The 12,674-nt window shown below is 42.7% G+C and overlaps 1 protein-coding gene across 1 annotated transcript in view; it reads right to left on the reverse strand.

The window, feature by feature from the left end:
• TMEM161B (transmembrane protein 161B) overlaps positions 1-12,674 on the reverse strand; it is a 56,269-nt gene that overhangs the window by 4,697 nt on the left and 38,898 nt on the right. The window contains exons 9-12 of the mRNA XM_077288761.1: positions 6,928-7,068; positions 6,307-6,420; positions 3,296-3,470; positions 297-393 (exon numbers count right to left, since the gene is read on the reverse strand). Coding sequence (XP_077144876.1) covers positions 297-393; positions 3,296-3,470; positions 6,307-6,420; positions 6,928-7,068 — 527 coding nt within the window. The remainder of the gene's footprint in view (positions 1-296; positions 394-3,295; positions 3,471-6,306; positions 6,421-6,927; positions 7,069-12,674) is intronic.

Raw genomic sequence — 12,674 nt, forward strand, 5'->3', positions numbered from 1 at the left:
CATCCACATGAAGTAAGAAGGAGGGCGTTGCAAGAAGAACTGGACAAAAACAGCAACGCCCACCGGACCCAACGCCCCACAGGCGAGTATAATAAAAGCTGTTCTTCTGGTCTTGCAGATCGGATTGGGAGCATATTAGAATGCTGTATATCAAGGCTGAAAAGTACTGGCATTACCTCACATGGGACAATCCTGGTGACAGGCTCCCTTTAACACACACTAAAAACAGAATTCCAGACTTTAATATGAGCATGCGTGGTGTTATTGATGAAGTCCGGTGCCACATTCATGCTTACCTAATGTCTTCAGGAGCAGGGTCGTGTGCAGGAGCATCACCATAGGTGCTACATACTGAAGTGCAATAACACAAAGGTAGTAAAACACTCGAGCCACCTAAAATAAGACAGAATCCATCAGTGTGCTGTCCAATGTGCAGTAAAAAAGTGCTCATTTCTGAAAGGACCTTAAAAGAGACTGTCTCATGTTGTTAAACTGATAACATTGTCCTTGTGTGCATGGCTCCCCGACCCTGTCCTTGTAAGAGGGGCTTCTCATCCCCGTCCTTGTACGCATGGCTCCTTATCCCCTATCCTTGTATGCATGGCTACCCATCCCTATATAAAAAAATAAAAACATCCTACTTACCTTCCCTGCGCGCACTCACAGCATCTTGTTCTGGTGCCAGACGCTCTTCTCGGCCGAGCGTTCACGTGTCCTCCGCTCATTAAGGTAATGAATATTAACCGCTTTCCACTTCTATGGGAGTGGAGAGGGATGAGTATTCATTACCTTAATGAGCGGACACCCATGATAGCCCGGCAGCTGCTGAAAGCCGGCTGCTTGTAACTGTGCGCTATAAGAGAAACGAATATTCACTGCCAGTGCAGTGAATATTCATTTCTCTTTAGCAGCGGGCACAGGCTTTAGCCGCAGCTGCCGGCTCCTGCTTCCTGTGACCTGCTGTTCGCCTGCACCCCATGGACTGGGACAATGACTGGTGTATAAGCCGAGGGGGGAGTTTTAAGCACAAAAAAAATGTGCTGAAAAGCTCGGCTTAAAAACGAGTATATACGGCACTTGAATAAACAAGTAAATCCTCTATTTACCTTTTATTAAAAATCCTCTGTTCTCAAGAATGTTTTAACTGTGTATTTTACGGCTTGTTGCCTAGGTTACCGGCCACTGCTGATGCAGTTTATTAGAGGTGGCTGGTTTCCTATACAAGGAGCGCACGCCTGAAAGCTCTTCTGGGCTCCTCCAATTCTGTAGAGTCAAAACTGTAACTACTTTCAGCATGGGAGACCACACAGTTCAAGTGGTGCCACTGGTCCGAACTGTTAATGTTCAGTCCCCTGGCAAGCAGAAAGATGGGAGGTAGCGGTACGGTGCACTTCTGAACACAGAAGATGAATACACCCCTTTAATAGAAAAACCAGGCCGCCTGTATTAAAAGCCAGCTGTTACACTTGTACAACCAGAAAACATCATTGAGAAGGTACTAATCTTTTGCAAAAAAAAAAAAAAGACAACCATATGGTGACATACACATGGAGAGCAAATGGTCACTAGTATAGAAAAAGGAAAAAAATAAAAAGCCTCACATTCTTCACCCCCTTGTTAAATTGTCAGCTGCATTATAGACACAACTCTACAATGGCTCCTAGGTTTCACCGTTACTGGTCTAGGTCTATGTTCATAAGACGCCATGACTTTCACGCATTACAATACTTGATACTGGAGTGTGTAATGTCCGCAGCTACATCGTAATCTGAATAGGATTTTCTCATAGAGCTAAAGATGGGGCGCTAATATTAGCAAGGCTTGTTTTGGGTTAACCAAAATATTTTCCAATTAAGTGAAGTTTCCATAAAATAAATCTCATCTGTCACTTGTATACAATGCTGGCAAAAAAAAAATCTTAACACTTGTGCAGCAACCCCCCCCCCCCCCAAACTTTACAAGTAATATCCGCGTCATGATTTCACTTCTTAAAAGTGCACACAACAGTGGAGATGATCGAAAACGGTCATATAGTAAAACTGGCTTATTGCCCAGAGCAACCAACCAAAGCTCAGATTTCACTTCTCACACTGCTCTGGTAAAATGAAAGCTGCACTCTGATTGGTTGCTATGAGAAACTAAGCCAGTTTTTCTATATGACAGTTTTTGATTATGTCCCTCAATGAGTTGGAAGAAGCTTAAAATGGAACAGAAATCCTGTGCCATGACTCTGATAAAGGGGATGGGGTGGTTGCTGTAGCTAGAGATCTGGGTGTGTTGAGAGAGGCAATTTATCAACTGAAGCAGTCGGCGGCATCATTGCCTCCTCCTAGGATTGTACCGCAGAGGAAGTCAGGCTCTGGCGCACTTAAAATGACATCACCAAGGACTGATATACTTTTGCAGCATGAAGTGATGTAAAGTCCATCTATAACGGTCGTTGAACTAAAAAACAAGTACCCTGCGCTCCTCCAGAACGCAATCCATCACCACCTGCAGAAGGACCTGGGTCTACCAAGTCGCCCAGCCACACAGAAGCCCCTGCTCACAGCAGCAATGAACAAGAATAGGCTTGCCTCTTGGAAGAAATATCAAGATTGGACATTAGAAAAGTGGAAGAAAGTGATGAGAGAACTTTCAGGTTGGTCAGGGGAGGCTCAAAGCGCGCTGCCTGAGTACCGCGTCACGGCATGACCCGAAATATACACGGTTAAGACTGTTAAACACCCTGAACATGGTGTGAATGGCTGGGCAGGGCAGGTTTGTACTTGCTTCCCAACAATGTAAGTATTAAAGCAAGTACCGTAGTTCTATTAGTGTTCTGGATGAACATTTGCTTAATTTTTGGGTCATTCATCAAACTTTATGCATGATGGAGCCCCTGTCCACAAACCCAAGGCCGTGACAAAGTTTCTCAATTACCAGAAGATTAACATTTTAGAGTGGCCATGTAATCCCACTGACCTTAACCAAATAGAAAATGCCTAGAATTTAATGAAAAAAAAAAGGTTCAAAACACACGACCGGGCAACATCAACGATCTAAAGGAGACGCTGAAGACACTGTGGGTAGACATGGACTCCATGTACTTCACCTGCCTTCCTGAATCCATGCCTAGACAACTGCAGATGGTGATAACATGTAAGGGTGACATGATGAAATACTAACTGATTTTGTGGTTTCATGGAACTCGTACAGAGTTTGTCAGCAGTATTTTAGGGAATAAATCATATATATTTTACATAAGGGATCAACGGAGAATAATACAGAATAGGATTAGACCGAGCAGATTTACCATCTTCTGTAGTTCCATAGTACTTATCCTCCCAGCTTCTTTCTTCATTTGATCCACACATTTCTGAGCCAAATTTAAGTATGCCTGTAGATGGTATCTCATCATAGTTAACCTCAAACCACACAGGGAAATGATGATCCAGAGTCGGACGGTGTCAAAGGCATCCTCAGTCATTCTGCCATTGTAAAAAACAAACATGGAGTTATGTTCTTTTTATCATCGTAGTGCAGGATGTCATGAGACCCTTACACTGAGCCATTAGGTCTAGTCTAAAGGGCAGGAGAACTAGAGGTGGTGTTTGTGCACATGGCATCAGATTGTGTACATGCCAAGAAGAGCTCCAGGGAACTCATTCATATAACCACTCAGCAGATGGGAAACGAGAATCCTTATGGTCTCCAATATGGTCAGAATATTTTCTTCACATTTCTATACTCAGGACCTTCAGAAACTACCGTATACAGCAGGGTGCATGTCTTTAATTATGGGACCCTGTAGGTGACCTGTGCCACCCGTGTATACCCACATAGTGTACATAGAGCCTTATAGCCTATAGAAAGATAGTGTGATACTCTCACTTAGCCCACCATATCTGATGCGGTGTCTTATTGTCTGCAGTGGTGACATCACGCTGACAGCGCTGCATCTAATCAGTGAGCTCGGGCAGGCAGAGTTGCTGACCTTAGTTAATGGCTGCAGTGCTAAAGTGACGTCACCGCTGCAGACAATAACAGACACCGAGAGCAGTGGTAGAGAATCTGAGCTGGACCTGGGGATGGTAAGTATAGTAGGCTTTTTTTTTTTTTTAACCAATTGCGCATGGGGACAAGAGTTTTCTGAAACTGGACAAGCCATTTGAGACTGCTCTAGACATGGAGAACAATCATAGCTTTTCTACATTGTCTGTTCACAACACAATCCTACAGACAAGACTTAAAGCTTTCAATAAGCACCAATGACTCAAAGATACAAGGGGGGAAATAAGTATTGTAAGTTTGCCCACTGACAAAGACATGAACAGTCTATAATTTTAAGAGTAGGTTTATTTTAACATTGTGAGATAGAATATCAAAAATAAAATCCAGAAAATCACATTGTATAAATTAAATAAATTTATTGGCATTTTGCAGTGAGAAATAAGTATTTGATCCCCCACCAACCATTAAGAGTTCTGGCTCCTACAGACCAGTTAGATGCTATTAATCAACTTGTTACCTTCATTAAAGACAGCTGTCTTACATAGTCACCTTTATAAAAGACTCCCATCCACAGACTCAATTAATCAGTCAGACTCTAACCTCTACAACATGGGCAAGACCAAAGAGCTTTATAAGAATGTCAGGGACAAGATCATAGACCTGCACAAAGCTGGAATGGGCTACAAAACAGTATTACGTAGGACACCTTGTGAGAAGGAGACAACTATTGGTGCAATAGTAAGAAAATGGAAGAAATGCAAAATGATTGTCAATCAACATCGATCTGGGGCACCATGCAAAATCTCACCTCGTGGGGTATCCTTGATCATGAGGAAGGTGAGAGATCAGCCTAAAACTACATAGGGGAAACTTGTTAATGATCTCAAGGCAGCTGGGACCACAGTTACCAAGAAAACCATAGACAACACATTATGCCGTAAAGGTTTAAAATCCTGCAGTGCCCGCATGGCCCCCCTGCTCAAGAAGGCACATGTGCAGGCCGTCTGAATTAACATTAAAAATGGGTCGTGGCTGGGTCTTCCAGCAAGACAATGACCCAAAACATACAGCCAAGGCAACAAAAGACTGGCTCAAAAAGAAGCACATTAAGGTTATGGAGTGGCCTAGCCATTCTTCAGACCTTAATCCCATAGAAAAATTATGGAGGGAGTTGAAGCTCCGAGTTGCCAAGCGACAGCCTCAAAATCTTAATGATAAAAGTGGTGCAGAATTTTCTGCACAAAATCCGCATCTCCTGGCAGAATCCGCAGCCGCAGATTTGCCGCGGTTTTTATGCGGATTTACCACGGAATTGATGCAGATTTTGTGCGGATTTGCCGCAGTTTTTGCCACTGTGGATTTCTATCACGGAGGGGTGCAGAAACGCTGCAGATCCGCACAAATGAAGTGACATGCACTTCTTTGAAATCCTCAGCAATTCCGCACTGATTTTTCCGTACCATGTGCACAACTTTTTTTTTTACATTGATTTACATGGTACTGTATATCACAGTGCGGGTCTGCAGCGTTTCTGCACGGAAAAATCCGCTGCGGATCCGCAGCAAATCCGCATCGTGTGCACATAGCCTTAGAGATGATCTGCAAAGAGGAGTGGACCAAAATTCCTCCTGACATGTGCGCAAAACTCATCATCAACTACAAAAAATGTCTGACTGCTGTGCTTGCCAACAAGGGTTTTGCCACCAAGTATTAAGTCTTGTTTGCCAGAGGGATCAAATACTTATTTCTCACTGCAAAATGCAAATATATTTATATAATTTATACAATGTGAGTTTCTGGATTTTATTTTTGATATTCTATCTCTCAATGTTAAAATTAACCTACCCTTAAAATTATAGACTGGTCATGTCTTTGTCGGTGGACAAACTTACAAAATCAGAAAGGGATCAAATAATTATTTCCCCCACTGTAGGTGTTGGCAGATTTTTTTTTGTTTTGCAAGGAAGGATGATCACATTTAGGCATTGCACTTTCTAAAGTATATTCAGAACAGTACAGCTGGTTTTATATATGTAAAGGTTGTGCCCAGACAGTTTTATGCCCAAGCCGGATACAACTGATGACAAAGTTGTGAACTGTTGTGGCATCCATAACTAGACAAACAAATAGACATAAAAATATGGCACACAACATTTCTGATCCGGCTCTAGGACCAGCCCAGCACAACACCTGATGTATTTATCACCATCTATTTCCCAATGTAAAGTATGGGTACACTATCAGTCCTGGCGTCCGATTCACTATGACAATCACTGCAGCAACACATGGCCGGATATATGGGAATACACTTACAGGGGTACACTTTCCTTGCCCATGGGTGGATTCAGAATGTAGTCCTTGGTTATGGGCTTCACCCACAGCAGCACCATCAACAGAGGCGATAAAAAATTAACATGCAGCAAAAACCTGTAAGTGAAGCAAGAAAATACATGAAACATCCCACTTACTGGAAGTTACAGCATTTATATTGTATTTCTAGTTGTAAAATATAGGCGAAATTAGGCCAAATATCCGTGTAATATATAAAAGGTTCTCTGAGAAGAAACAAAAGGGGGAAAAATGCTTTATGGAAGACAACTGGCATCGCAACTTAAAGAGTCTTTATTCTCTCCTGTTACGATGCTGAGCAGCTCGGGGGTGCGGGACGGAAGCAGCTCCCAATCTCTTCATGGAGGCAATGTCATCAACAAGCTACATGTTCATTTTTCTATCTTCACATCTTGTTTCCTCTAATTAAATGTTCAGCAAAGAAGAAACAAAACCTCTGTAGGACACGCTCACGGTGCAGATCATCTCTTTCTGAAACGTTTCAGGTTTATATCCTCAATATATATATTATATTATATATATTTATATCCTCCATTAACAGTGAAACAAGACCCTTTTTATAAGACATCCATCAATGCTCCTTACTGTGTCACTGTTCCTCTTGTTTGACTGAGGGCATCAAGGTGCATCTGAGCCAAACGCAGGCCCGGGAATGTAAGGAAGGCTCCGATGAGAGAACACAGGACCGCCAGGAAGAATTTAAAGGTAAGCTTGGACACCGGCCCTCTGCGTGAGAGAAAAAACAAACTATTGTTACAGGCATTAACAGCAGGTGGTACACAACTGATTACTACAAGTCTACTAAAAGGACCACAGATTGGCTTCTCAAAGGGGTTCTCAAGAGGTATTCTTATGGTAAAAGAGGTGGGAAATCACTTTTTCCCATGCACATAAGACTAAACCCACAGATATCAGCCAGCAGTCTAATGTGTATGGGGCCTCCTAAATGTCCTGACAAATTATGTCCATCAGAGAGAATGATTAGTTTAGCGAGATCAGCGGCTACTGGACAAGTATGGCAGCAGCTGTCTCATAGAGGACACTGGAGTGCTCGACATTCATGTGTGTGAGGGAGTCAGGAGAGACGGCCGCCAGCGGGCGATCATTCTACTGTCAGCGATCTAATGAGTTACACCTATTTACTAACATGCCGCTTCACAAATACTGGAATACATTTCAATAGCTGCATGTAAACATTTCATACATTAATTATACATCTTAACATTGGGGAACACCATTTTCCAAATTGCAACCAGGCTGTCTATATTTCTCACATCTCTAATACAATACAACATATATATATCTAATATATAAAGCTGAATGTGTGTGTGTATGTATGTGTGTATGCCCGGGATTGGCATCTGCACCATCGCAGCTACAGCCACAAAATTTTGCAGTCACACGTCTGGACCCGAGAGCGTCATAGGCTATGTTGTCAGGCAAAATTTTAACCCCGCGCATTCCAATTCACCAAACAATTTTGCCCCTATCTACATAATGGGAAAAAGTGAAAGGAAAAGTGTTGGAGGCAAATTGACAGCTGCCAGATGTGAACAAGGGGGACTTAAAGAATGAGAGCGATGGCGACAAAGAGTATATACCGTACAGTTGCTAAGGTGGGGCCCCGACATGGGATACTCACCACACACAGGGATATGAACACACACACAAAATGCGCCACACACTACCACGTGCTTGAACACATATACCACCCTCAGCGCACATTTCACCACACATACACCAACCTCGCCACATAAAAGTCGAAACACAAAAGTCACCGCTCAAAACTCGACACGGGCAAAACTCGCCACATCCAAAACTCGCCACATGCAAAACTAGGCTCACGTGCAAAACTAGCTACACATGCAAAATTCACCTCATGAAAGACTCGCCACACACAAAACTTGTACACGCGGAAAAATTGCCGCATGCGCAAAAGTTGCCTCACACAAAACTTGCACATACTCAAAACGCACCACACATAAAACTCGCCATGTGCAAAACTTGCTGCACACAACTTGCTACACTAACCTGTCACATGCAACTCGACACACAAAAAGTTGCTACACGCATGTCGCCACACAAAACTCATCTCACAAAAGTCACTACATGCATGTCGCTACACGCAACTCAACACACACAACTAGACACATGAAACTCACCCTAAAACACACACAAGTATGGTATATGGTATGGTATACTGGTATTATCCTTCAAAAATAAAAATCTGATTAATAAGCAGACAAACTACAAGAGCAACAACTGTACCATATAGGAAATCCGGCAGCTGTAAGTCACATGACCTGTCTATTATGTGTATGTGTGAGCTAATATATACTGCCAGGGGGGAGGGCTTCCTGTTGGCTGGGGATTTATCAGGCTGCCAATTTAGCTTACAAATACTGAGGTAAAAATACTGAGCACATAACGTGTGAACGAGGTCTAATACAGGAGGAGATGACATATAGATATATACTATATACAGGAGGAGATGACACACAGGTATATACTATATACAGGGGAGATGACACACAGGTATATAGTATATACAGGAGGAGATGACATACAGGTATGTACTATATATTGGAGGAGATGACATACAGGTATATACTATATACAGGAGAAGAGAACATAGAGGTATATACTATGTAAAAGAGGAGATAACAGATAGGTACAGGGGTTGGACAAAATAATGGAAACACCTTACATTTTGGCATAATAATCTTCAAACATTCAAACATGTTATAAACATGCAGACCGTGACATATGGTAATGTTTTGTAGTTGATCATTTGTGTTATATGATACGTGTATGTAAATTAACTGTTTGTTTTGCAGAATTGTAAGAACATTGATGAGAACCTGATACCAATGGCAGACCTCTCGGATTTTCAAAGAGGCCAAATTGTTGGTGCTCGTATGGCAGGCGCTAGTGTAATAGAAAGTGCCCGAATGCTTGGCGTGTCAAGAGGTACTGTCTCCAAAGAAATGACTGCGTTTGAAAGAGAAGGAAAAACGTCCGCAGCAAAGCACAGGTCCGGCCAAAAGTCGAAGTTGACTGAGAGTGACCGTCGGACTCTAAAGCGAATTGTGAGAGAGGATCGCAAGACCACAGCTCCGAAAATCAGTGCTGAGCTCAATGAACACCTACAGAACCCAGTTTCCACGAAAACTGTTCGTCGGGAGCTGCACAAATCTGGATTCCACGAAAGAGCTGCAATTAGAAAACCGCTGCTCTCAATGACAAATGTTTCCATGTATTTAGAGTAGTGTAGAAACCTCCAGAATTGGTCCCTCGAGCAGTGGAAACATGTGATATTCTCAGACGAATCATCGTTTACCCTATTTCCGACCTCCGGCCGAGTGTACGTTTGGAGACAGCCGAAAGAAGCATTCCATCCAGACTGCCTTCTCCCAACCGTAAAACATGGCGGAGGTTCTGTGATGATCTGGGGTGCTATTTCGTGGAGATCCGCCGGGCCAATGATATCCCTTCATGGAAGAATTAACAGCTGAGATTATTTAGGCATTTTGGGCAACCAAGTGCACCCAATGGTTCAAGCACTGTTCCTGGAGGGGAACGCCATCTTTCGGATGATAATGCACCAATTCATACAGCTAGAATCGTTAAAGCATGGCACGAGAAACATTCTAATGAAGTTGAGCATCTCATCTGGCCCCCACAATCCCCAGACCTCAACATTATTGAGCATTTATGGTCAATTTTAGAGGTTCAAGTTAGACGTCGATTTCCACCGCCGTCGTCGCTCAAAGAACTGGAGGGTGTTTTAACTGCAGAATGGGCTAAAATTCCTTTGGAAACAATTCACACCTTGTATGAATCCATACCTCGGAGAATTGAGGCTGTAATCGCTCCAAAAGGTGGACCTACACCATATTAAACTAACTTTTGTTGATATTTTCAGGTGTTTCCATTATTTTGTCCAACCCCTGTATATAGAGGAGATGACATTCAGCAGGTATATACTATGTACAGGGGAGATGACATACAGGTATATACTATATGCAGGAGATGACATACAGGTATATACTATATATAGGAGGAGATGACATACAGGTACAGTATATAATACAGAAGAGATGACATACAGGTATATACTATATACAGGAGGAGATGACATACAGGTACAGTATATATTACAGAAGAGATGACATACAGGTATATACTATATACAGGAGGAGATGACATACAGCAGGTATATACTATTTACAGGGGAGATGACATACAGGTATATACTATATACAGGGGAGATGACATACAGGTATATACTATATACAGGAGATGACATACAGGTGTATACTATATATAAGGGAGATGACAAACATGTATATACTGAGGGGAAAATTAAAGGTGTGAGGTGAAAATGAGAGGTGTGAGGAGAAAATGAGAGGTGTGAGGTGAAAATGAAAAGGTGTGAGTGCAAAATGAGAGGAGTGAGGGAAAATAGTGGAGTGATCGGAAAATGACAGATGTGAGGTCGAAATAACAAGTGTTAGGGGGGAATGAGAGGAGTGTGTGGGAAAATAAGAGGAGGGGGAAAATGAGAGGCGTGATGGGAAAATAAGAGAAGTGAGGTGCTATAACTAACCACAGATATTTACTATGCCCAGGCAACGCTGGGCTCTTCAGCTAGTATATACATACATATACATATACACATATATATATATATATATATATATATATATATATATATATATATATATATATATATATATATATATACACATACACACACACACACACACACTGCATATTAACAGAGGGATGTAAACTTAACTTTTAGCAACCTACTAAAATCCTAAATGTGTAATACAAGGTTATTTGGGTACACAGTCATTGTAATAATATCAGGGTAAAGCTTTGGGTGCCTTCACCCTGCACAGTGGCACTCCCAGCACCAGGCTATAGGCCCTATTCACTTGAAAACAGTTGTGATGTAGTTTCCAAGCATAGTAAGGTGTACAAGGATGAGTCATGATGAATGGGGGTCCCAAAAGTTGAAGCCCCACCAATCGATCATAAAGGGATGGCATATCCAAGAGACCTGCAATCACTTTAGGTCATTGGAATACCCCTTTAAATGTAATTGGTCAACATGTATGTAATCCTGAAAGCAGCATGAAGAAGGGGTGGAGACACCAGGGCCGGCCCGAGAGATTACGGCGCCCTAGGAGAAACTATTTTGTTGCGCCCCTACTACTTTTAACATATCTCCCAACTTTTGAAGATGGGAAAGAGGGACAACGTTTGTGGCGCGTGAAGAGCGCCGCGGCAAATTTTAGGCCACGCCTCTGACCACACCCATTCATAACTAGCCACACCCATATCCACGTCCCAACCACAACCACACCCATTTAGAACTGCTGATCACACTGTTTCATAAAGAATAATTATAAACAAAAAAAATATGGCCACACAGTGCTCCATACTGTATAATGGCCACACATGATGCTCCATACTGTAGAATGGCCACACATGATGCTCCATACTGTATAATGGCCACACATGATGCTCCATACTGTATAATGGCCACACATGATGCTCCATACTGTATATTGGCAGCACATGATGCTCCATACTGTATAATGGCCACACATGATGCTCCATACTGTATAATGGCCACACATGATGCTCCATACTGTATATTGGCAGCACATGATACTTCGTACCGTATAATGGCCACACATAGCTACTCCTACACACGCGGCTGCGCTCCGTACACACGCGCTCCGCTCCATACACCTCGTACACACGCGGCTCTGCTCCGTACACCTCGTACACATTTAGCTCCGCTCCATACACCTCATACACACACGACTCCGCTCCGTACACCTCATACACACACGGCTCCGCTCCATACACCTCATACACATTCAGCTCCGCTCCATACACCTTTTGCCTTTTGAAAAGATTTTTTATAATTTTTGCTATTTTTTCTCTGGCGCCCCCTTAGGGTCGGCGCCCTAGGCGGCCGCCTAGTTCGCATATACGTTCGGGCCGGCCCTGGGAGACACTGATTCCAGAAAATGTGTCATTTCCTAGGCTGTGTGTTGCTGATTCAATGCTATCAGTGTTTTCTCGCTACAGGACTAGGAGTTTAGCTGATCATGGTTAACTGCTCTGTATAACCCCAGCCCACACCATTGATTAGCAGCTTTCTGTTAATGTACAGAGAACAGAGAAAGCTGCCAATCAGTGATGTGGACTGGGTCGTACAGGACTCATCAAACAAAGCACTTCTAGATCTGTAGCAGAGAAAACTGTGATTGTATCACAACTGCTGTATCTAGTAAACTAAGTGATATATA

The sequence above is a fragment of the Ranitomeya variabilis genome, chromosome 1, assembly GCF_051348905.1.
Source record: "Ranitomeya variabilis isolate aRanVar5 chromosome 1, aRanVar5.hap1, whole genome shotgun sequence".
In the NCBI taxonomy this organism is placed as follows: domain Eukaryota; kingdom Metazoa; phylum Chordata; class Amphibia; order Anura; family Dendrobatidae; genus Ranitomeya; species Ranitomeya variabilis.